The following is a 27,499-nucleotide window of genomic DNA, read 5'->3' as shown; positions in this document are numbered from 1 at the left end:
TCATCCACCATTCTTTCAATGGTGATAGCATCATAGTCTGTGGCAGTCGACGTGTCCATGATGCTAGGAAGCTCCTTCAGTCCGGACCAGATGTCAAATAGATTTCCGGACTGAATAGCAGTCGGTCTTCTAGGAAAATTGAGCTTTTTCCTCGCAACCCCTGTGGTAGAAATTGAAGGAGAAGTTGTGCGCCTGCCACGTTCCGCTTCAGCTGACAATTTTTGGACCAAGAGGTCTTTGCACCTCTGCAGATTTGTTCCCATTGGTAACAAAGACACGATGTAAGACTTAAACCTAGGATCCAGCATTGTCCCCAAAATGTAAAGATCTGATTTTAAGACATCCGCGACCCTTGGATCGTTGCAAAGGGAACTAATGGCGTGATCCACTAGCCCAACATATCTAGCAGAATCAGTGTACTTCAACTCCTCCTTCAATTTCTCCAACTGCTTCTGCAAAAGACCTATCAAGGGAATGACCTGGCTCAAGCTGGCAGTGTCAGAACTAACTTCGCGTGTAGCAGCCTCAAAGGGCTGCAGGATCTTGCACACCACGGAAATTATTCTCCACTGAGCTTGGCTCAGGTGCATTCCCGTTCCTCTCCCTATGTCATAGGTCGAGGTGTAGCTTTGGATGGCCTTTTGCTGCTCCTCCATCCGCTGAAGCATATAGAGGGTGGAATTCCACCTCGTGACCACCTCTTGCTTCAGCTGATGGCAGGGCAAATTTAGCTTTTCTTGCAAGTCTTGCAATCTCCTGCACGCACTTGCAGAATGGCGAAAATGTCCACAAATTTTCCGAACAACGGACAACATCTCTTGAACACCCCTGTCCTTTTTCAAGAAATGGTGCACCACCAAATTTACTGTGTGAGCAAAACATGGGACATGTTGGAATTCGCCCACATGTAATGCACTCACAATATTGGTGGCATTGTCGGATACCACAAATCCCGAGGAGAGTCCAAGTGGGGTAAGCCATTGCGCAATGACTTCCCGTAGTTTTTCTAGGAGGTTTTCCGCTGTGTGCCTTTTACTGAAACCGGTGATACACAGTGTAGCCTGCCTCTGAATAGCAATGGGAGATGATGTTGCTGCTGCTGCTGTTGGTGCTGCTGCTGAAGGCAATACATCCACCCAGTGAGCAGTCACAGACATGTAGTCTTTTGTTTGCCCTGTTCCGCTTGTCCACATATCCGTGGTTAAGTGGACAGTGGGTACAGAGGCATTTTTAAGGACAGTAACAACGCTTTTTTTAATGTCCGTGTACAGCCTGGGTATTGCCTTCCTGGAGAAGTGGAACCTAGATGGAATTTGGTAACGGGGACACAGGATCTCTAGCAACTGGGTAAAACCCACAGAATTAATTGCGGATACTGGACGCACGTCTATTACCAACATAGTTGTTATGGCGTCAGTAATACGCTGTGCAACGGGGTGACTGCTGGCATACTTCATCCCCCTTTCAAAGGATTGACTTACAGTCAGTTGCTTGGCTAAGTGATCAGGACTAGCATTCCTGGTCCCTTTCCTTGAAGCAGCAGCAGCAGCACCAGCAGCAGCAGCAGAAGCAACAGGTGTACCTGATAAGGATGCTTCTGAGGAATCCAGGATAGGAGAGGATTCAGTCAGGATCATGACATTGGGTGCAGGACTACTTCCCAATCCCATAATCTCTGAGGATGGGGATGATGCAGTTGTTTGAGGAGATTGCAGGACCTTGAATTTAACAGAGAAAGGGGAGCAGGACGGTGACGCTGGGCGGGCTGCTACATGTTTGTTCACAGTTTCTTTTGACAAAAACTTCTGATGGATGCGCTGCAAATGCCGTAACAGTGAGGAGGTCCCAAGGTGCTGCACGTCCTTACCTCTACTTACAATAGCGTTGCAAACGCTACACACGGCTTGACAGTTGTTGTCCGGATTTGGGTAGAAATAATTCCATACATACGAGGTGGATTTTTTGGTCTTTTGCCCTGGCATGACAATGGGCTTTTCCACACCCCGGACAACAACTGTCTCCGTCGGTGCCTTAAAACAAACAACATCATCTCGAACATCGTCATCATCCGCATCCCTCTGTGTGCCAGCTTCACCAACAGAATCCACATCCAATTCCTCAGAAGCATCCTCAATAACCAGGTCAAAATCTTGACTGGGGATGCTCTTGCACACACTTGCAGAGGGCATGCAAATGGTGGAATGAACCTCCTCTTCACAAACAGTATTTGAAAGGTCCGGCTCACATATGGCATCCACGGACACACTTAGACTCTCCTCTGGGATTTGTGACATTTGTGAACTCGCCTTTGTCTTAAAAACTTTCATTCTTTTTTTTTGTAGTAGCAGAAGGGCTACCATCATTCTTCTGAGACGCTGTACCATCAGTCAGAAACAAAGGCCAAGGCCGTAGCCTTTCCTTCCCACTGCGTGTGGTGAACGGCATATTGCCAATTTTATTTTTCTCCGCACGTGACTTAATTTTTTTTTTTATGGACCATTGTAAAATTTGATTTCTGCTTTGCTTTTACATGGCCTCTAGGCCTTTGACCATCGGCCTTGCCATCATGAATCTGACTGGTGGTAGCAGCTTCAGAAGTTCTATCAGGTTGCTGATCTCCCACTATTTCCTCCTCCATCATCCTCCCCCCAAAAAAAATTTTTAATACTCTTTTTAATTTTTCTGATTTTTTACACTGGACACAGCCTGTGACACTGGACACTGCCCCTGGTCACTGGACACTGCAGCACGACACAGCCCGTTACACAGGATATATGTCGTCACACTGGACACTGGATTTATGTCGTCACACTGGACACTGGATATATGTCGTCACACTGGACACAGGATATATGTCGTCACACTGGACACAGGATATATGTCGTCACACTGGACACAGGATATGTCGTCACACTGGACACAGGATATGTCGTCAGTCGTCACACAGGACAGGACACAGGATATATGTCGTGAGTGACTTGTGACACTGGATAAGATATAGGCCGTCACACTGGACACAGCCCCTTGTATTAATGCTGCCCCTGTACACAGTGTACTACTCAGCAGCACTGCAGCCCCTGCTTGTGAGCACTGCAGCACGACACAGGATATATGTCGTCACACTGGACACAGGATATATGTCGTCACACTGGACACTGGATATATGTCGTCACACTGGATACAGGATATATGTCGTCACACTGGACAATGGATATATGTCACGCTGGACACAGGATATATGTCGTCACACTGGACACAGGATATATGTCGTCACACTGGACACAGGATATATGTCGTCACACTGGACACAGGATATATGTCGTCACACTGGACACAGGATATATGTCGTCACACTGGACACAGGATATATGTCGTCACACTGGACAATGGATATATGTCACGCTGGACACAGGATATATGTCGTCACACTGGACACAGGATATGTCGTCACACTGGACACAGGATATGTCGTCAGTCGTCACACAGGACAGGACACAGGATATATGTCGTGAGTGACTTGTGACACTGGATAAGATATAGGCCGTCACACTGGACACAGCCCCTTGTATTAATGCTGCCCCTGTACACAGTGTACTACTCAGCAGCACTGCAGCCCCTGCTTGTGAGCACTGCAGCACGACACAGGATATATGTCGTCACACTGGACACAGGATATATGTCGTCACACTGGACACTGGATATATGTCGTCACACTGGACACAGGATATATGTCGTCACACTGGACAATGGATATATGTCACGCTGGACACAGGATATATGTCGTCACACTGGACACAGGATATATGTCGTCACACTGGACACAGGATATATGTCGTCACACTGGACACAGGATATATGTCGTCACACTGAACACAGGATATATGTCGTCACACTGGACACAGGATATATGTCGTCACACTGGACAATGGATATATGTCACGCTGGACACAGGATATATGTCGTCACACTGGACACAGGATATATGTCGTCACACTGGACACAGGATATATGTCGTCACACTGGACACAGGATATATGTCGTCACACTGGACACAGGATATATGTCGTCACACTGGACACAGGATATATGTCGTCACACTGGACACTGGATATATGTCGTCACACTGGACACTGGATATATGTCGTCACACTGGACACTGGATATATGTCGTCACACTGGACAATGGATATATGTCACGCTGGACACAGGATATATGTCGTCACACTGGACACAGGATATATGTCGTCACACTGGACACAGGATATATGTCGTCACACTGGACAATGGATATATGTCGTCACAGTGGACACAGGATATATGTCGTCACACTGGACACAGGATATGTCGTCAGTCGTCACACAGGACAGGACACAGGATATATGTCGTGAGTGACTTGTGACACTGGACAATGGATAAGATATAGGCCATCACACTGGACACAGCCCCTTGTATTAATGCTGCCCCTGTACACAGTGTACTACTCAGCAGCACTGCAGCCCCTGTGTGTGAGCACTGCAGCACTGAGTTAGTTAGTTAAATCACAAAAAAAAACAAAGGGTTCAGGGCTAAACACAGGGCTTAGGGCTAAATAAATCACATCAGGGCACGGGCCACAGGACAGCCCCTGGACAGTGGACACTGCAGCCCCTGCGTGTGAGCACTGCAGCACGACACAGGATATATGTCTTCACACTGGACACAGGATATATGTCGTCACACTGGACACAGGATATGTCGTCAGTCGTCACACAGGACAGGACACAGGATATATGTCGTGAGTGACTTGTGACACTGGATAAGATATAGGCCGTCACACTGGACACAGCCCCTTGTATTAATGCTGCCCCTGTACACAGTGTACTACTCAGCAGCACTGCAGCCCCTGCGTGTGAGCACTGCAGCACGACACAGGATATATGTCGTCACACTGGACACAGGATATGTCGTCAGTCGTCACACAGGACAGGACACAGGATATATGTCGTGAGTGACTTGTGACACTGGACAATGGATAAGATATAGGCCGTCACACTGGACACAGCCCCTTGTATTAATGCTGCCCCTGTACACAGTGTACTACTCAGCAGCACTGCAGCCCCTGTGTGTGAGCACTGCAGCACTGAGTTAGTTAAATCACAAAAAAAAACACAGGGTTCAGGGCTAAATAAAATAAATCACAACACAGGGCTTAGGGCTAAATAAATCACATCAGGGCACGGGCCACAGGACAGCCCCTGGACAGTGGACACTGCAGCCCCTGCGTGTGAGCACTGCAGCACCTAGTTAGTTAAATCACACTACAGGGCTCAGGCCACAAGTCTACAACACAGGGCACAGCACAGCACGGAGCACATGGCACGGAGCACAGCACAGGGCAGTGAGGGCAGGTCACGGAGCACAGCACGGAGCACATGGCACGGAGCACAGCACAGGGCAGTGAGGGCACAGGTCAGGTCACGGAGCACATGGCACAGAGCACAGCACGGAGCACACGGAGCTTCCCAACCACCCTCTTCCCTCTCCAAGATTGGAGTGAAGATGGCGGGCGCGCGTGCGTCTTTTATAAGATCCCGCTCCCGCGAGAATCCGACAGCGCGATGATGACGTTCAGCCTCGTTATTGGTCCGGAATTCAGGCGGGAACACCCGAGCCGGCTCGGATCTGGCCCGGATCCCCGATATTCGGATCTGTCGGATCTCGGGGATCCGGACCCGCTCATCTCTAATATATATATATATATATATATATATATATATATATATATATATATATATATATATATATATATGACCATGGTCATTTGACTTTTTCACTTACTGTTTGCATAGTTGTTAATTGAGTGCCGCCTCAAGGAACTTTATTTTACATACATATACACAGCATATACATATACATACAATCATAAGTACACATGTACATAGCATACCTACACACATACATATTTAAACACATAAAAAACATACACACAGTACACAACACATAAATAAAGACACCCCACCTCAGGAACCCAAACAAAAACATCCTCTTTCCTGTCCCTGAACATCCACATGCTGTTACCTGTCACCGTCCGCCTCCCTCCGGTCCATAGAGTGACCTTTCATCTAGATCTGTAGCCAAGGAGCAGCCACTGCCCCGGGCATTCATCCTGCCTCCGGCTCCTGCAGCCCCTGACTGCACCGCGCTCCCTGTGACCCCCGTGGTGCCGGCTCCTGGCTCGTCGCTCCGTCTCCACCCCCACTTCCTGGCGCTGCTACTGCTGCCTCTTTCGCGTCCCTGCGACCCCCGTGGTGCCGGCTCCTGGCTCGTCTCTCTACCACTTTTCTGCTGCTGCCACTGCCGCCGATTAATTCGCGGGCAAGAGGTTGGTAAACCACTAAAGAAAAACTATTTGGCCTGTCAGGGGGGGTTTCTGTGCAACCAGTAACCCCCTCTTCTTGCGCCACTGCTCTTTGGGGCCTAGTTTTTCAAACTGCCATCCTGTCTGCCAGTGCAGTGCCACTCCTAGATGGGCCATGTGTTTGTGCCGCCCACTTCTGTCGCTTATCATAGTCATCCAGCTACCTCGGTGCAACCTTTTGGCCTAAAAACAATATAATGAGGTTTGAGGTGTTCAGAATAGACTGGAAATGAGTGTAAATTAATGTTATTGAGGTCAATAATAGTGTAGGAGCATAAAAAACCTCAGATTCTGTGATTTTTCAGTTTTTATGCTTTTAAAAAAAAAAATGCAGACCCAAAACCCAGAAGGGTGGTTTTGACAAAACCCATTGAACCCAAAACCCGAAGGAAATCCAGACCCAAAACCGGAAAAGTGACCACCGCACACCCCTATTTTAATGCCATTTAAAAAAAATCCATAATGGCCAAGGCAGCAATGAGGTAGGACACAGCCCTGTATGCTCTCTGGCAATTTATCCTGCTTTATTATCCTAACCTTACTGCAGCCAGATTTTAAGGTGTTAACCACCCTAAACCTTCGGTGCTTCCCTTGAGCTGACATGTATAACAATAAATCACAGCTGAAGCCGGGTTGGGCGGTCCGGCTTGGAAACTGTATAATTACCTCAGGCCGCGATCGCCATTTTTTGTGCTGAGACCTGAGACAGGGCGCTCCAGTTAGTTGGCTCCTGCTGTGTCTCCACCATGGTGTATATAGGACGGAGGCGGCGCAGATCAGAGCAGCTGGTCTCTGGCCTGTGTAGATGGCAGAGGCGGCACTCCATTCTGTGTCTGCTGCTGGGTGCTCTGATCCCCTGTAACAGCCTGGGGTTGGACCTGCAAATCCTCAAGTGGCATGGGAGGAGTTGAGCTGATGTTTGCTCTTCTCTTGTTAACCCTCGGTCAGGGGCGTAACTATAGCACCGCAGCCACCGCCACCGCTGTGCATGTGGGGGCGCCGGGGGCTGCGGTGCTATAGTTAAACCCCCCCTCAATCCCCCGCAGACTTACCTATCGCGGTGGTCCCGGCGGCTCCGTTCTTCTGCTGAGGACCACCACAAAATGGCCGCCCCCATATAGCACACAGTTCTCTGAAACTGTCTGCTGTATGGGGGCGGCCATTTTCTGGTGGTCCTCAGCAGAAGAACGGAGCCGCCGGGACCAGCGCGATAGGTAAGGCTGTGGGGGATTTAGGGGGGGGTTTGCATGGGCGGCGGGGTAGGGGTGCTCGGCGGGGCGGCGAGGGGGCGCCCCCCCCTAACGGCGGGGGGGCGCCCAAAACGTAGCTACGCCACTGCCCTCGGTGACAGTATTTTACAAGCTATGCGCAATATACATTGCCCAAAAGTTATCACCTGCTAAAGTATTAAAATAAAACCTGGTTTGCACTCATATTATAAAGAAGACGATATATAAACATGTAAGTTAACATCTGTTTTAATTTACAACAAAATTATCAACCTATTCAGTACATGAGCTCCATCTACTGGTCTCTTATTGAATTGCAGGCAAAATCTAATTTATAATACATTGTAATGGGTAAAATACATAAAAAAAACAATGTTGCCAAACTAGACCGGCTTACTCGCTCCATTGATAATTCAGCACAAGCTAAATAAAATGAGGACTCACAAAAGAATGAGGTCTCACATCCTTTGGCTTCATTAGATGCCTCACAGGGTAATGCCACTGCAGCCCCCCATAATGTTACTTTGCATTGTATCCTGGAGGTGGTTACTTCTAGTGAGAAACGTCTCTCAGATAAAATTGAGCGGGTATAGGGTGATCTCTGCCTGCTCCGGCATGATCTGCAACGTGTCTGTGAGTGGATGAGTGAGGTGGAGAATCGTATTTCTACCCTTGAGGATTCCCGTGGTCCTGTGCAGGAAAAAGTTTCTACCCTAAATCAGCAGATGTCTGCCATGCACATTAAATTCTCAGATATGGAGGGGAGATTACAACGTAATAATGTCAAATTTGTGGGATTACCTGAAAAAGTGGACGGTTCCTCATCAGACTCTTTTTTTAGAATCCTGGCTAATCAGCACATACAGCAGGAATTGCTTCTCCTCTCAGTTTGCGGTGGAGCAAGCACACCATATTTATTCAAGACCCCTGCCTCCTGGTGCTCCTCCCCGCACGTTCATTGCTAGATTCCTCCATTATAAAGACTGTGATGAGATGCTGAGATTGGCTCGTACCAAAGGCCCGTTAGAGAAAGATGGAGTAAAGATTTCTGTATTTCCAGACTTTGCGATGGAGGTCCAGAAGGATAGGGCCAAGTTTCTTCTTATTAAGCGCAGGCTTCGTGACCCCAATATTTCATATGCAATGCTTTTCCCTGACAAATTGCGAGTGGTGAAGGACGGGGAGTCGCATTTTGGTACTTATATATTAGCAGGGCGTCCATTACGTAGATTGCGTAGTGGTGTACACCACTAGGCTGGCTGACTAAACTACGTAACTTACGTAAATTACTTAACTTATGTAAACTGCGTAATTACGGAAATTACTTAACTTATGTAAACTACGTAAGTTACGTAACTGGAGCTGTGCTAATACATAATGGATCATATCCCCACTATCCACGTCATACCCCCATAATCCACATGGGTGTGGAGTTAATTTTATAAAGTGTGGCGAGCGGATTGAGCCACCGAGACCGAAGCGTGGTGAGCACAGCGAGCCCCGCGAGGGGATTCATATCCCACGCATATCCTGTGCTCGCCACACTTCGGGCTCGGTGGCTCGATCCGCTCGCCACACTTTATAAAATTAACTCCACGCCCACATGGATAATGGGGGTATGACGTGGATAGTGGGGATATGATTGTGTTGTGTGTGTAGTGAATTGATACTTACCCTCAACGATGTTCCCGGCGCCAGTGTCCCCCTCCTCCGGCACTCCGTCCCCGGCACTCTGTCATGTGATGCTCCCCCAGCGGCAGTACACTGAATGACATACATTGCTGCTGCCGCTCCCCCGCGCCGGCTGTATCCCCCTCCGCTCGCCCACTGTGAGCAGTAAGTATAAACCCGACGCCTGCCCTTCACATTTTAAGTTACTAAAACCTGCCGCTCGCCCTTCACATATTAGATAGGCTACACTGACAACATAGCCTCAGGTACGTTGTCAGCGTAGTGTAGCCGGGTGCCCCCGGCTAATACATAAGTACCTGCATTTTTTCTTCACACCTAAAGAAACGGCGGCATGGCTGTATCGTATTGCTCCTGGCCATCGACAATTGACACCTGACTGACTTTATATTGCTATATTATTAAATGTTACTTCAATACTGTGATATGTCAAGGTCCTGACTGTAATTCATATGTAAGATCATTTAAATTGTTAGACTAATAGAAAATATATCTATGAGTTGGTTAAGTACTATCTACATTCTTTTTCTTTCTTTCTTTCTTTCTTTCTTTCTTTCTTTCTTTCTTTCTTTCTTTCTTTCTTTCTTTCTTTCTTTCTTTCTTTCTGTTCTCTCCTGTTTCCAAAACACTACGCATTATTATTATGACGGATTAGATAATGTATTATTTATATTATTATTAGTAGTAATAGTATTATTATAGTATTATTTTATACTTCTATTTGTTTATATGGTACACCTGGAATGTAAGGGGTATTAACGATAAAGTTAAACGATCCCTCGTGTTGAAAATGGTAAAACAATATGATCCTGACATTCTATGTCTCACTGAAACCCATCTGACCGGGAGTATATTATCTTTGAAATGTCCACGTGTGGGCTGGGCTTGCATCACATAACTCCTCCTCCCATGGGTTTTCTGTGCTTATTAAGAAATATGTGCCCTTTATCTGTCATACCGTCAAGATTGATCCATATGGAGATTTATTTTTCTTGACTGCAAAATACATTCTACACCGTTGTATATATTAGCTGTCTATATTCCCCCACCATTCAACTATGAAGTCCTTAAATTGGCGGCAGAATTTATTACTGTGTCTCATAAAACCCCTGTGATATGTCTAGGGGATTTCAATAATTTAACGGATCCTATTTTAGATAAATGGAGGGAGACGCCTGTGTCGGGTAATAAAGTGGGAGGGGATAAATTTGCTAAATTTGTGGGTAGTTTGGGTTGGAGTGACGCTTAGAGAGTGAGGCACCCTGGAGAACAGCAGTATTCATGTTTTTCATCTAGTTATCGTTCCTTTTCTAGGATAGATTTGGCCCTGGTTTCTCATTGTCTTTTGACTATGATAACTAAAATTGAATACAAAACTAGGAGTATATCTGATCATTCACCACTTACGATACATATAGATACTAATAGCCCTAAAGGGCAAACTTACTGGAAATGACATCCATCTGGGCTGTTACAGATGGGAGCAGGCTGTGAAATTGAAGCATTGTGGTCTGACTACTTGCGGATAATTTCGGCTCAGCCTTTACAGCTGTTGTCTGGGATGCCTTTAAGGCCTTCATGAGGGGGGCCTTAATTAAACGAGTTGCTGAGCTCAAAATATTTTATAGAAAGAGGGAGGTTGAGCTGGAATCTGCTTGTCGTTCTTTGGAAACAGAGTATTTAAAGGATGGTTTTGAGGAAACTCATATTAAATGGTTGACCACACAAGATGATTGCATGGCTCATCTCACTGACAGTGTTACCCGATGGCTCCTTTTTCAGTCTCACTCACATTATACTTATGCAGGTGACACAAGCTAAGAATGTTACAGGAATTCCCCACAGTAATTTAACACCTACTGTAGGTTTTGTTGCCTTGGAGCAGGGCTGGGCAATTGCGGCCCTCCAGATGTTGAGGAACTACACATCCCAGCATGCCTTGCAACAGTTTCAGCATGGCCACATAGCAAAACTAATGCAAAGCATCCTGGGATGTGTAGTTCCTCAACATCTGGAGGGCCGCAATTGCCCAGCCCTGCCTTGGAGTGTCTGGTGACGTTGTCCTGGATAAACATAATAGGCAGTATGCAATTAATCTATGTACATTGGCTAAAGTCTGCCTAGCCAGACTCTGGATGGCTTCCACAGCACCTGACTTTAAGGCCTGGACTTCCTTGGTTAATGCTACAGTACAGCATGAAAGATATTTATTTATTATTCGTAAGGCTGAATCCAAATTTAATTGTATTTGGTTTCGATGGCTTTCTTCAAAATATGCATCCCCTCAACATTCCATTAATTAATTAAGGCTCTGTTTTGGGTTTTTTTTAATTAATTTTTTTGGTTTTATGGAGAAGTATTTGCAGATCATTATCTATTCCTGCAAATTACATACAACTAACAGTTTGGTCTATACTGTAGTCTTTTATAGTATCTCACGGTAATTGATGTGTGCGGTGTTCTAGGTTTATATATGAATATGACTTCTTTGCTTAAAGTAATTATAAGGGAAAATGGTACTTTGTTTAGTTTTACGGTGGCAAATATTGGATGCGATATCGCATCCGATTTGATGCGATTTTGGACCTGTTCATAACCCCACTATCCACTACGCATGGAGTTGATTGTAAATAGTGTGGCAAGCGCAGCGAGCCACCGAGCCCGAAGCGTGGCGTGCTCGAAGCGCGCCCCGTGAGGGGATGTGGATTACTTTACATGTATTCCGCGCAGCGAATACATGTAAATACATGTAAAGTAATCCACGTCCCCACACGGGGCTCGCTACGCTCGCCACGCTTCGGGCTCGCAATCGCAGGCGATATCACATTTGCTGCTGTGAAACTAAACAAGTACCATTTGATATTGTTAATGCAATGATATAATTGCTTACCATGTGATAGTCTTATATATTTATTTATATACTGTATATATATTTTTTCTTTTTTATAATAGGTTGTTAAGTTGTTGTTTATGTGAAAAATCAATCAAAAATTACTCAATTAAAAAATAAAAACCCATAATGAATTTATAATGATAGTTTTGTGAGGGGTTAATTACAGTCACACTTACAAATCAGTCAATACTGTTCAGAATACATTGAGTACATGTGTACACCAGAGGTAGGCTCTAGCTACACATCCCAGCATGTACAGCCAGTCAATTTGATGACCTAAGTAAAAGTTTGGATGGTGCCCCCAGCAGTCTGTTTGTTTTTCATCTGACCCAGCAATCTCTTCGTTATGTTGCACAGTAGTGTCCATTATTCATATTACATCACTCCGTATTGCTCCTTATTCACATTACATAACATGTACTTCTTTTTATTCACATTACACACACCACACTGCTCTTTATTCACATTACAGCACACAGTATTGCCCCTCTTTCACAATACATCATACTGGCTGATGGCAGCCAGGGTACTGGGAGTGCAGGGCAAATAGGCAGAGCATGTTGAACATATCTTACCTGTGGGCACAGCTCTGAGGCTCTACTTTTCTGATCAGTGATACCTGTCAATCAAGGAAGTTGTGGCCAGATGATGCACTAAGGGGCCACATTTGACAGACATTAAGGTGCACCAATTGTTATTCCACTAGTTGAGGGCTCTTTGACTGATCCTGTGGCAACATGCCTGCTGCTGCTAGTCAATTGTGTCCTCTCTGTTGTCAGACTGAGCCGGCCCTAGGTATGGGAAGGATGCCCATTAGGCATTTGCCTACTTTGCTTATGCCTAGCACTGGCTCTGCCAACATGCCCTAACATCAAAACAGTGGCACAGCATGCTGGGATGTGTAGTTCCCACAGCTACTGGTGTGCCACAGCTAGCCTAGCCCTGACTTAAGCTGGGTACACATATGTACAATCGTCGGGCCGTTCTTCCGATCTGCGGACGAACGGCCGTTCGATTGTATATATGTGTACGCTGTCCCGATCCCTTCGTTGCGATCGATAAACGGCCAAAAACGCTCTTGGCCGTCCACGGTCGGTCGGTCGCAGGTTCTTTGCTGCTTAATATTCTTCCGACAGGACGGCTCCATATCGAAAGAAAAGTGACATGTGTACGCACGTTCGATCGATATGCAGCCCGTTCCTGCGATCATTCCTCCCAAAAGCAGCACGCCCATGTGGGTGTTGACTAGCTGCGTCATCCCTCCATCAGCGCAGCATGTAAACAACAGGAAGTCTTCTCCCCCGTACTTTCCGCGCCATGCTGTTAAAGAATATTCGTTGTGTGTGCATTCCTTTTGAAATAAATAATCGTTGTGTGTGCATTCCTGACAGATATAGTTATAGAAGATAGATAGATAGATATATAGATAGATAGATAGATAGATAGATAGATAGATAGATAGATAGATAGATAGATATGTGATGTTCATTGTTCTGCATAAACACTTAACATTTATTAAGAAATACTGACAAAAAATACTGTGAACACTTTGTTTATTTGGGTGGTCGGACCTGAACAGAGTATCACATACAGGTGCTTGCGTGAAGGTGTAGCAGGAACGCCCACCCACCCAAAAAACATAAAAACACATTTGAACATGGTGGTGTATGTAGTGGAAAGCGGTCCCACGGCAGCAACGCATCACATGGGAACATCCCGGCCTGCTCACATGTGATGCATTGCTGCCGTGGGACTGCTTGCCATGACATAAGTGCCACGTGTGAAGGTTTAGCAGGAACGCCCACCCACCCAAAAAACATAAAAACACATTTGAACATGGTGGTGTATGTAGTGGAAAGCGGTCCCACGGCAGCAACGCATCACATGGGAACATCCCGGCCTGCTCACATGTGATGCATTGCTGCCGTGAGACTGCTTGCCATGACATGCACCATTTTAAGGTGCATGCTGCTGGCCTCCAAATAAACAAGAAGGAGAAAAAAGTAAAATAAAGTACACAAACTATTTTTTGACTTTATAATGCAAACCGTTATACATTTTTTCATATAAAGAGTGTACTACTGCTACGCCTTTTTGGATTTTCGTAATTTTTTGGGCTACGGTATGGACTTTCCCGCTTAGTTCTTGTAGACATTTATGGACTTGTGTCATGTTTTCTTGCATTGTGCTTTCGTCGCTGGACGTGTCAGGTGATGGTGTGTTCTTCTCCCCCTCTGCACTGACATCTGAAATCTCGATGATATCTATAATAAGTACAGATAAAGAAATGTTTACCTTTCCACAAATGATACGTCACTATCCCATAAAGATGATTTGCAGTATACACTCACCATCTACACTGCTGGTGATCGCAATCACTTGGTGGCCCTCTGTGGTCCCTTCCATCGGCTGCGCAGCCTGGATATCATCTATAGTGACAAGGTAAAGTGACATATTACTACCCCTTGTTGTGTGTATAAAACATGTGTTGTTCTGTTGGTGTGCTGGTACAAAACCTTACCTGTTGTACTCTCCTTCTTTATTTTTAGGTTGGAGGCCCTGTCTCTGCCTTCCTCATGTCTTCTCCTGGATTGGATTTCCTCTGAGTAAAAACAAGCAACATGTCAGCAAAACACACAAAATGTAATGGATCAAGACAGTATATTAATAAAGCCACCTAGGGCATTGGACTCACTTCTTTTAATAATTCCACAAATTTTCTTGAGCTTGGCCTGCTCCTTGTGCTTCAGGTCCGACCACCGTTTTTGGAGCTGGTATTTGGACCTTCTTTTCCCAAACTTCTCCTTTATCTCCTTGCATACACGCTGCATAATAATTTCTTTTCTATAATTTGTCTTGGGGTATGTTTTTCTCGAACAATCGTAGTCCCTTCTATCCAGCATTTTGACCATCAGTTCCACCTCTGCAGATGACATGGCGGATGCGCGCGTCACTTTTTTCTCCTTGTTGTCAGCGATTTCTTTATCTGTTGTTATCAGTGCTGAATTGGAAAACAAAGGTGCTGTACTGGCCTCCCCCATATGCGGTGGCGCCAGACCCTCCGACATGGCTCCTCGATGTCCCGTGTCTGTGTGACGCGAAGCACGTGAGTGGGCGGAGATTCCTGTGCTCATCCAATCACTGTGTTTCAAGCCACGTTCAGCACGAAAGAATATTCCGTCGTTGCTGTTGGATTGATCGGAGCAGCGCAGCGAATTTTCCGGACTGTATCGACATTTATTTCGGTGAGTATTAAAACAAAATGTGTAGTTTTCTATGACAGGGACTTCAATCTGTGGGCCATGGGTATGCTGGGGCTTGTAGTGACCGTGTATCCTATGTCCCACAGAGTTTCAACTCCTGTACTATAGCTACAGTATATCTAGTGGCCCACAGACTGAACACCTGTACATTAAATGGTTTATGGTGTGCTTTGTGTATCAAGAAAATAATATGCCTTTTTATTTTATTTTTTGGAACAGAAATTCAACCATGGCAGAAAAAAATGTCGAGTTCATGAAGGACTTCATTGAGGCCTACAGGGATCAAAATTGTCTCTGGAACACAAAATCCAGAGACCATTCCAATCGGCAGAAGAGGCTATCTGCTCTGGAGGAGCTGGTGAGGGTGAGCCAAACATACTACCCCACAGCAAATGTAGAGTGGGTCCGGACTCGGATTGCCAATATGAGGACCGTCTTTAAAAAAGAACTGAATAAGGTTGAGTCCTCAAAGCGGTCTGGGGCAGGGGCAGACCAAGTCTATGTGCCCAGGCTGTGGTACTACGACCTGCTGGCCTTCACGGTGGACCAGGAGCTGCCCAGGGATTCGGTCAGCAACACTTCAAGGAACCAGCCTGCCCCCTCCACCTCCGCGTGCAACCAAGAGGTTTCTGATGACACCATTTGCGGCACAGTAAGTAGACGGATTTTATTTAAAATTTTTTTTTCAAACCAGATAAATATAACAGCAAGTACAGTATAAAAATTGTGAACATGTAAAATTAAAAGGGGGGGTATCGCCCCCTGCAACTGACCTCTCTGTTGGGCACAACAGAGAGGTCAGTTGCAGGGGGCGATACCCCCCCCTTTTGGTTATACATCGTCAATTTGACCTTCTCTGTGGCCCTAATTCTGGTTCTTCTCAGTGGTGGAGCTATACTCTTATCCGCCTGAGAACACAGTGATCAATATTCAGACATCGCAAGTGCATTTACCACATTTTTTGTATTTGGAACTTTTGGTTGGCATTGGTAATCCCTGGTATCTACACTGTTGTAGTCTTTCTGGCGCGGATTATTGTAATATTTTTTGTTGTCTAAAATTAACGAAATAATATCATTCTGCCAATCCACAGCGCCAACACCAATAAAATACTGCATGTATTCATCCCTGTTAATTTAGCACGCATAGATGCATTTCTGGTGTTTAAATTAGTATTTGGTATGTCTGGTATCTAAATAATTAGTTTCCAGAGATGCCAGTCATAACGCCTCTTCAACTAGCTCACTTTCATCCATGGCAGCAACATGGTGGTGTGTGGGCTGCGTTCTTCTGCGTAGATATAAAAATATATGGAAGTCTTAAAAATCGATAGTGATACATCATCTTGTTTTGTTACAGCCATCGCTATTTGCCGAGGAGGAATCTTCGGCATCGCTGGAGGTGGCATCACAGCTGCCTTCACCGGCCCTCTGCTCCACCCCCACACCAACCGCCACGACCAGCGCTGAACCTCAAGCAAGCGCAAAAGGCCGAGGCAGACTTCAGATGCTGCGGACGTGGCAACCACCAAGATCCTGGAGTCTGCCAACAGATTGATGAGCATGGAGGAGGATGATGCGGACCGGGTGGGGAGTGTATTAGCTGACAATTTGCGAAAGTTGGACCCGGCTACAAGGGTGGAGGTAGAGCGCATATTTTATGAGACGCTGTACCGGGCCCGTGTGGGGACTCTGTCCCGGCACACACGGCTCACCGATGAGACCCCTCTGCCTAGGGTTGAATTTCAACCCATCAGCCCAGCTCCTATACCCCAACAAGCGGTATTTCACCCGGTGCAATATCCCCAGTATCAACATTTCCAGCCACCAACTGGGCAAAGGCAGCACCAACCGGCAACGTCGGCTAATACGCTCCCACCAGGTCCACCTGGTGGCCCCTTCCAGAGTTTAGTGGAAAGTCCATCTCCCTCCCAACCACCGATGGATACAGGGGATTATGGGGTGGGACAAGTTTACCACCATATGTAAATATTTTATATAGTTTATTTAAGTGCATTATTGTTTTAAATATTTTTATGTTTAAGTATTTCTTTATTATTTATTTACTTGTTATTTATGTTATATTTTTTATAAGTTTATAAGTTAATAATTTATATAAAAATTAAAAATTCGGTAATCTAGTTGGTGTCCGTGTGAAAATATCATTTACCATGCAGGGTGACTATAGGGCACAGATATACATATGGGGTACATGCATGTTGTTTCAATATTTACCTTCATGTATTGCTCCTGGAGACTGTACAAAAGTACCAGGAGAAATTGGCATAGAAATAGGTGTGGTGGAGCAACTACTTGCTAGTACATAAACACCAGTACTGGGTACAGTCTGCACTCCAGGTGCCGTGGCATTGTGCCCTCCAGGAATGCCTGGCACCTGAGTACTACCACTCACTTGCCGTGATTCGGCCTCCACCTCCCCCTCCTTGCTGCAAGAAGACGCAGAGGACAACTTGTGCGGAACTGTGAGTATACAAATTTTATTGGCAAAATATTGATTATTACACACCAAAAAACAATATATTTACAATGACAAAAAGGTACATTTTTAAGCAATCATGTCATTCTGCCACTCCACAGCCCCAACACCATTGAAATAATTCAAGTACTCGTCTCTTGACAACTTTGCTTGCGTTGATGCATTTCTGGTGTTTAAATTAGTTGCCAAAGCTGTCAATAGGCCAATAGGCTCGTCAACAACTTGGCTCTCGTCCACTGTAGCCCCCAGTTGTTGTGTGTGCACCGCTTTTCTGCGCATGTAGTTGTGCAGCACACAACAGGCCAGCACCACTTTGTCAATCTTATCTAGGCGCAGATTGATGGGACTGTGAAAAATTCTGAATTTATTACTTAGAATCCCAAACGCATTTTCAACCACTCGCCTGGCACGTGACAGGCGATAGTTAAAAATGCGTCGTTCCCTGTTCAGTGCCCTTTGTGGGTAGGGTTTAAGGACATTAGGGTGCAATGCAAAGGCCTCATCCGCCACAAAAACAAAGTTCAAACCGTGCTCATTTTCAGTCCGCTCTGGCAGATTCAGTTCATTTTTTTTCAGTTGGTCGTGGAAAAAGGTATTCTCCAGGGCTCCTCCATCTGAAACTCTACCATTTTTCCCAATGTCCACAAATACAAACTCGTATCGGGCATTAGCGATGGCCATTAGAACAATGCTGAAGAACCCCTTATAATTATAATAAAAAGATCCACTCTTTGCAGGGGGCATGATCCTGACGTGTTTGCCATCGATAGCTCCACCACAATTAGGGAAATTCCAAAGATCACGGAAATCACGTGCAATATTTTGCCACTCCTCCTTGGTCGATGGAAACTGCAATATAAAAGTATATGCGTATTAATAATCTGTTGGGTTGATTTTAGACCCATCAGCCCTCCCCCATTGCAGCCTCAAAGCTATTACCCGCCTTATCAAAATGACCCCCCACCCACTGGTGTAAAAGATTAAATCAACAGGCATTGTAAAGATATACATATAGGGTACAGGTATGTGCACAGCTATACATATGGGGGACATGTATGTAATTTCCATATTTACCTTCATGTATTTGTCCTGTAGAACTTGGACGATGGCATCACAGGTGTCTGGTATTATCAACCCCAGCGCTTGAGATGATATTGCGGTGGTGAATCTCAGGTCGGCAAGGGTCCTGCCTGTTGCCAGGTAACGCAGCGTTGCCACCAGTCTCTGCTCTGCAGAAATAGGCCTCCTGAAATAGGTGTCCTCTCTCTCTATTAAAGGGGTAACCAGTGTCAGCAGCTCCATGAAGGTAGCGTCATCCATACGGAGATAATTCCTGAAATCATCAGGATTGTTCTCCCGTATCTCCTGTAGCAATGGCATGTGGGAGAAGGTGTCTCTCCTCAGAAGCCAGTCTCTGGTCCAGCAGCTCCGATTCTTGGTCCTTTTTCTTTTTTTAATAGCCCGCAATCTAATGGCCATAGCAGCCAAAATGCACGCACGAGCCTTCCTTCTCCTCAAGCTCATAATTAAAAAGGCCCAAATGCACCGATAGACGAACGAACGTACGTACGTATATCCAGTACAGCTAGCAATGATCTGAATAGTCACGGCTCTATTCACTGTACTACACGAACGATTCTTTGTTCCGTGATCACGCCTCGTTTTGGTATGCTCTTTTAATCCAGCCCATTATGATAATGTTGTGTACATTTTTATCGTGTGAATAGCCAGAACGGGAGAGTGTGTACGGTGGTACAATCTTTTTCTTGCGATTGTTTGGACGGGAGTACATCGGACGTCGCAAGTAAAATTGTACATATGTGTACGCGCAGATCGGTCGTATGTTTCGGACGGCCGAACGTGTATTCGGTCGATCGAACGGTCGCAAGAAAAATGAAATTGTACATATGTGTACCCAGCTTTACACTACACTGACTTAAATACCATATAACAAAGGAAATTTTATCTCTGTATGTTACTATTTAGTAACCAAGCAATTTAATAAACACAAGTTTTTTTGTTTTTGTTTTTTTATGTAGGAGAGTTTTATTCTTTCTATTTAATGCAACAGTCATCTTTAGTATGTATTGTATTATAATTACCATAGCTAATAAGATCTCATAATGATTAAAAACTAACAATAACTTGCAGTAGGATTTATATGTGAATTTTAATTGGTATATATAGACAATTATAGATGATGTAAGAGATCAAATTATTTTAATACACCTTAACATAGAAACATAGAATTTGACGGCAGATTAGAACCACTTGGCCAATCTAGTCTGCCCCTTTTTTAAACATAGAGATTAGATATCCAAGAGAGGATATCAAAAAAGTCTCCCGGGTGGGGCACAGCCTTCTTTTAAAAGTAAATAACTGTTAATACAAACTTTATTAGTTAAAACATGACCCTAAAAATAGGGTGTGACAAAGACAGAAGACAAGGACAAACAGATAACACTAATGGAAAAATATTTGAGAAAGTAGTGAAATATTATTTCGTATTACAGATGTCTATGGATTATACCATGGAAAAAATCTTCCAGATATCAGTGGCTGTATAATAATATACTAGTATCAAATCCTAATAGACAGTGGGCACCTCAAATCGCAATGTATGTTTAGGATGGAATATCAAAATTACGTTATATTTTAAGAAATAGTTTTAACAAATAATGTTGCTACAATGTTTCCTGTGGGTGACAGTGTGGTCTTGGCTTCAAATATCTGAGTATCGAGATGGTAGCAGTAAAGTTAAGATATAGGGGTACCTGAGTTGTGGTTTGCTAAAGAAGTCGCTGCTACCTGTGCATGTGACGTTAGTCAGTGAATGCGCAGTTGAGCGGACTCCAAGAGCGTCACAGGTAACGAAATATAGATGAGAGAGTTTCTGCTGTTCCCAGGGGTGACCTATCTGGCTCTGTTATATGGACTACAGCGCAGAGTCAGATCCCAGGTCCCCAAGGAATGAGAGAACCCTGAGTAAGTGTAGGATATAGATTACTCCCTCACTCTATCCCTGGTGTATGCTGCTATCCTCTGTGTACAGAAATAACTGTAGTGAACAGAGGTTGAGCGATGCCACCCTGGCGGTGAGGTGTGGAAAGAAGTTAGGTTTGCACTTGGATAGGAAAAGGTACGGTTACCTATGGTTTCCTATAGTAGGTTGCCCGGGGTACTGTGCAAGAAAAAATATAGAAAGAGAGTTTTTAGGAGAAGATAGAGGTGGGACCCAGGCTTCTTCTCAAAGTGCTGTCCAACAATTGATGCAGGCACAATTTATTAGTCCCTAATCTCAGAAAATGTAAATGAATGAATAGCTGTAACGTTCATAGTAATTCTATCTTTATAATGCTGGCACAGGTACTCAGATAGTGGTTAAGACACAGTTCAATTGATGCCACTAGTATTCGAGTAATAGGAGCTAAGACAAAGGAAGTGAGTGGTTTCAAACAATTAATTAGTGCGTTTAGAAGGTGACAATCAAGTTTTGCAGTGGGTGTCTGTAATTGCAATTTACTGCAATGGATGTCTATACCTGTAAACACAGAGTAAGCGCTACAGTTCAATTTATGCCCTCAAACCATATTTGATCCTTATTTTTTTGTAAGAATATCAATATGCCTATCCCAAGCATGGTTAAATTGTACTACTGTATATGCCTCTACCACCTCTGATGGGAGGCTATTCCACTTATCTACTACTCTTTCTGTGAAGTAATTCTTCCTCAAATTTCCCCTGAATCTTCCTCCCTCTAGTTTCAGTGCATGTCCTCGTGTTCTGTTGCTCCTCTTCCTGTGAAGAATGTCTCCCACCTGTACCTTGTTAAAACCCTTCATACTGTATATTTGAAAGTTTCTATCATGCCCCCCCTTTCCCTTCTCTGCTCTAAAGTATACATATTAAGATCTTTTAGTCTTTCCTGCTACGTTTTGTGATGTAGGCCATGCACCATTTTAGTTGCCCTTCTTTGTACAGTCTCTAATGTATTCATATCCTTCTGGAGATATGGCCTTCAGAACTGAACACAATATTCTAGATGAGGTCGTACCAATGACCTATACAGTGGCATTATTACTTCTTTCTTTCTACTGCTGATACCTCTCCCTATTCAACCAAGCATCTGACTTGCCTTCTTCATTGCTTTGTTACATTGCCTACTTGTCTTTAAGTCTCCTGAAATAGTGACACCTAGATCCCTCTCTTCCTCAGTAGTTCCATTATAGTGCCATTTATACTATATTTAGTCTTTGGATTTTTGCAACCCAAGTGCATGATTTTGCATTTTTTGGCATTAAACTGTAGTTGCCATGCTCTTGACCATTCCTCTAATCTACCTAGATCATCAATCTTTTGTTTTACCCCTCCTGGTATGTCTACCCTGTTGCATACCTTTGTGCCATCTGCAAAAAGACACATTTTACCCTCAATTCCATTTGCAATATCACCAATAAAGATATTAAAAAGCACTTGTCCAAGTTCAGATCCCTGGGGTACTCCACTTGTAACCTTTCCCTCCTTTGACTGTACTCCGTTTACTATAACTCTCTGTTTTCTGTCCTGCAACCATGCTCTTATCCTTGTATATATTATAAACATAATGAAACCCAAAGCACTAAATTGCACAAAATTTAAATATATATCCAATATGTGATCAAACATCTCTAATAGTGGGGCAGATATATTAAGCCTGGTGAAGAAATAAAGTGGGTATAAATTGGAAGGTGATAACGTAACAGCCAATCATCTTTTAAGTGTAATTTTTCAAACAAAGCTGATTGGCTGGTGCAATATCACCATCTACTTTATGTCCACTTAATCTCTTCACCAGGCTTTATACATCTGCCCCAGTGTATGTATATTATACTGAAATGATTCTCACTTCTTAAACTCATTACTTGAATATACAGTATTTCCATAGGCTTCATAAAATGTCATTGCCAATAAGTGCTCTGGAATTGTGGGAAAGGACAGAATAATTTCCCATAACACTCCTCTCTCTCTCTCTCTCTCTCTCTCTCTCTCTCTCTCTCTCTCTCTCTCTCTCTCTCTCTCTCTCTCTCTCTCTTTCTCTCATTAAGTTACATGTAATTTATGCTGTTAATTTATTTTGCAGTGTGTGTGTTGCAATAAAGTATATATCATCATTTTATTTCAGCAAAAACTGGTGCTACCAAAATTAGGTGATTTAGGGAACAAAGTATGTGAAGCGGTAAGTGCGAAATACTACATGAAATTGCAAATTTTTTACTAGTAATATTAAAAATATATATTGTATAGGGGTGTAATAGCCTTTGAGTTCCCCGGAGGTGCAGGATGCCTGGCTAATGATCGCCATTGAAAAAAATAACATTCCTTACCTCTCATGAACTCAGACGCTATTACATCCTGCCAATAATGTGAATAGCAGTAGACAATCTACAGACAGAAATCTCTGACAAATAAATACTAATGTAAAATGTTTTTAAAAAAGACCAGAATAGTAGTGAAAATGTTAATTACAGGAAATTAAATCAGAAAAGTGACTCCTGCATTCCCATATGTAAGCCGAGATCTGTGCCTACACAGTGGCGTAGATAGCGTAAGGCAGCCCCCGCTGCTGCTTGGGGGAGCGGGGGCTGCGTGGGGGCCGGATGCTGGCACCGGCCATGGCCCTTCACCCCTCTCCTTACTGTTCCCCGGCCGCTGTCTCCCCCGCCGCATCTGTATTCCGCCGGGAGTCGTGACCGCATATCTACTAATCTGCGTCCCGGCGCCTGGCTCCTTGAGTCAAATGTCCATTACAAAATGGCCGCCTCCTTACAGCAGACCGTTTGTAAGGATGCTAGAGGAGGCAGCGACTGCCTCCTCTAACATCCTTACAAACGGTCTGCTGTAAGGAGGCGGCCATTTTGTAATGGACATTTGACTCAAGGAGCCAGGCGCCGGGACGCAGATTTGTAGATATGCGGTCCCGACTCCCGGCGGAATACAGACACGGCGGGGGAGGCATGGTAAGAATGGGGGGGGGCAGCGCTAAATTTATGGAGGGGGGGGGGCGCCTAAATTATCCGGCGGGGGGGCGCAAATATTGGCGCTACGCCCCGGTGCCTACATGATGTATCCTTAAGTTGTGTACACATGGTGTAATATATTGCTCAGTGTCTCCTTTTCATCAGCTACCAGAGATGGTCGCTGATGAACAGGAGACTCTGCCAGGGGAGCTGCAGAGGAAAACAGCTACAAGCTCCTGCGATCAGCGACCATTAGATGGCTGAACACGGAAGCGCGCACCCGGCGATTTATCGCTGTAGCACAAACAAATCACTGTGTACACGGCTTTAGCTGCCATCAGAGAACACATCCCCCTATGGTGTTGGCTGCACATAAATCTGATTATTTAGTGGTAATTTCATTGCTGCATCTCCATAGCCAGCTGCTGGTTATCATGTAGTTCTGGCTGCATGCACCAGGGCCCAGTTGTTGGATGCAGCCAGAGACTGTTACCCGTTACCTACTCCTCAGACTGGGATTATAGTGCAGCTAGTGGTATTCTTAGTCCCAATTATTAGTTATCATTGGCCTTAAGTTATTAATATAAAAGAAATCTAAGAAATTACATAAAAAATGGAATGTAGACTGTATGTAGCCTGAAAAGATGCAAAAACCCTTACTTACAATTGTGCACTTTTTAGTAAATTGCTTATACAGGTTGAGTATCCCGTATCCGAATATCCGGTATCCGAATTATTCCGAAAACCATACATTCCAGAAAGTGAAAATTTTTTATTTTTTTTTGCTAAAAACTCACTGGGGACATTTGTAACAATATTACTGAGGGAATGATATGTAACTGCCATTATATATGTGCAAGGCAATGATTGCTTGGCATTCAAATTCAATATCTGAGATAGTACACAAATTTTGTTTCATGTTTTGAAACCTTGTTTTTTGAACAAATAAAATATATTTGTGTGTATTTCATGTGTTTGATGTGTTTATACAGCATAAATGCAAGATTCTTCAAAATACATCATTGAAATATTAAAATATTCCGAAATACGGAATAATACTTTTCTATTTATTTCACTTAAGATGACTAAAGTCGCTCCTGAAGTTGATGAAGTTCTTACCGATGTTGGTGGTCTTTTGGGTTGTAATAATCTTCTTTAAGGTTCTCTTAATATATGGTAAGTGAGTTACCAGATATATACTGTATAATATATTTAATGATAGATATATGAACATAATCCATTACTGCTGGAGTAATCATACATCTGGGAACAGGTTATTATATAGAGCACTATTGTGGTCATAAAGATTCTGTTCTTATTCTGTATGTAGAAAGCTACTCTAAGCTGCTTTAATTAACTATATAGTTTAGGTTCATCACATTTTATGTTGTAACCAGTGAAATATTTATACTGGGCGCAATGTGCACTGTGCACCCAGGCCCCTGTGTTCCAGGGGGACCCAAACTGCACCCATTTTTTAATACTTACCCTCTGGAGTTCAAATGATGAAGGTCAAAGCTCTGACAGTATTGTCAAAAAAATGACTACAGCGCAAATATTCCGGAGGTCTGCGCATGCTCAGACGCTACTGCACTGGGTGCAGGGGGGCTCAGGGGGGTTGGCATGTATTTCTATATAGAGCCCCCCTGTGGTTGGCATGTATTTTAAAAAAAATATTGTTAGCTAAGGGTTTTGTGCATGGCAGTGGGGTAGTGCTACAGCTTCACCTATCTGCCGATGTGACAATGATTAATGGTGCTGAGCATCGGGAGCTGAGGCACACTGACTGTACAAGTGTGCAGTGTATTATTGGGAGTTGACTAAGTCCCATGAGACTGCACAAGAGGTCAGAGGCTGAGAGGCTTGTTCTGAGCTCTGATTGGTGGAGCTTATCACATGCTTATCAGGCCCATGGAGGACAGCAGCAGCCTCATCATGGGAGGCTTTTTAATCAGAGGCAGCACTGAGCCTTTGTGATCTCCTAGGTACAGAGGGACAAACACAGACTTTTCATGTGAGTGCCTTTGTTTCTAAATACAATATATACATCTATCTCTCCCTCCCTCTCTCTATTAAATATTTTATTTTTTATTTAATTGATCCGCCCCCAGACTTGTAGTTCATGGACCTATTTTTCCAGAAAAATAGTACTGTGTGTATATATATATATATATATATATATATATATATATATATATATATATATATATATATATATATATATATATATATATATGGTCTGGGGGGATGGCGGCACTCTGACGAAATAAGACTCCACACTCAGGTAGATATCACCGACGTTTCTGCACCTTGATAAAGGGGCTAGTTAGCCCAGAAACGTTGGTGATATCTACCTGAGTGTGGAGTCTTATTTCGTCAGAGTGCCGCCATCCCCCCAGACCCTGTATCTAGCAGTCTCAGTGCTGCATATTGGCGGGCACCTGGTTTTTATACCATATGTGAACCAGTTCTATCTACGGAGGTTTCCATTGGAGTGCCTGCATCTGTCGCATATATATATATATATATATATATATATATATATATATATATATATATATATTATATGACCCCCCCGCCCCCTGCAGTTACCCATTGACCAAGTTTATACTGCCTTTACGCTGTGTTTTGACAGTGTAATATTCTCCTGTGCAGTTTGCAGCCAGTAATGACAAGTGGGAGTAAAGTGACCCAGGCCCCCCAGAGGATTAATCCGTCCCTGGCTGGGTGGCATGGCACTGCGGCCAGCAGAGAGGAGGGGGCCCGAACAGAGGAGGCTGCACATGGGCCTCTTCTCTTAAATTGCTTCTGGCGCATTTATTCTATGGGCAAGATTCAATGGGGTTTATTTATACTTGATCACAAAGTTACTTTTTTCTCAAATTCACAAAATTGAGGCGATGTAACATGGACAGTCTCAGAGATTTAGAGTTAGATTTGGGTGAGTTATTTTGTTTCTGTGCAGGGTAAATAATGACTGCTTTATTTTTACACTGCAATTTAGATTTCAGTTTGAGCACACCCCACCCAAATCCAAAATAATCCCTTATGTATATAAATGTATTTATATTGTTATATGTTATTTTGCAGAGTCACAGGATTCAATCTGAAGCACATCTGCTTCCAAAGGAGAAAAACTGATTCCGAATCATTGCAAACCAATATTAATAATGTTCTGACACTCTCATTCTCATTGGATCGCCCAAGTTTTTGAGAAGTCTTGATTGTTGCTTTATTTCCTGAGTGATTTCTTTAATCAATAAATTTCTTGCAAGTTAGTGCACTGTGTATTGTCATTAGTTAAGTTACAGAGTCAAAGCAATGAGTTGGAAATATGTACAGTACATTTATTAAAAATTAAGCAAACAGAGGAAACAAATGGATCTAGGAAGGTGCAATACATAAAGGAAACATCAATATATTTGCTAATAACCTGCTTTTGCAATTGATGCTGCATAATTTTTCTAAATTTGAACAATAAATGGCTGTATCCAGTGGTGTAACAATGACCCTGCAGACCCTGTGGTGGCATGAAT

General features: G+C 43.9%; 1 protein-coding gene across 2 annotated transcripts in view; it reads left to right on the top strand.

Annotated features, from left to right (window-relative positions):
- LOC146026464 (uncharacterized) overlaps positions 1–27,241 on the top strand; it is a 124,652-nt gene extending 97,411 nt beyond the window's left edge. For both annotated transcript variants that reach the window (XM_083157158.1, XM_083157157.1), the window contains 3 exons: positions 23,129–23,182; positions 25,045–25,139; positions 27,054–27,241. In XM_083157158.1, the coding sequence (XP_083013284.1) occupies positions 23,129–23,182; positions 25,045–25,122 (132 nt within the window). In that variant the 3' untranslated portion in view covers positions 25,123–25,139; positions 27,054–27,241. The remainder of the gene's footprint in view (positions 1–23,128; positions 23,183–25,044; positions 25,140–27,053) is intronic.
- The last annotated feature ends 258 nt before the right edge of the window (positions 27,242–27,499 follow it).

Source organism: Crinia signifera, chromosome 8, assembly GCF_055691185.1.
Source record: "Crinia signifera chromosome 8, ASM5569118v1, whole genome shotgun sequence".
Classification (NCBI taxonomy): domain Eukaryota; kingdom Metazoa; phylum Chordata; class Amphibia; order Anura; family Myobatrachidae; genus Crinia; species Crinia signifera.
Note: the sequence above shows the minus strand (reverse complement) of the source record. Positions and strands in the feature narration are given on the sequence as shown.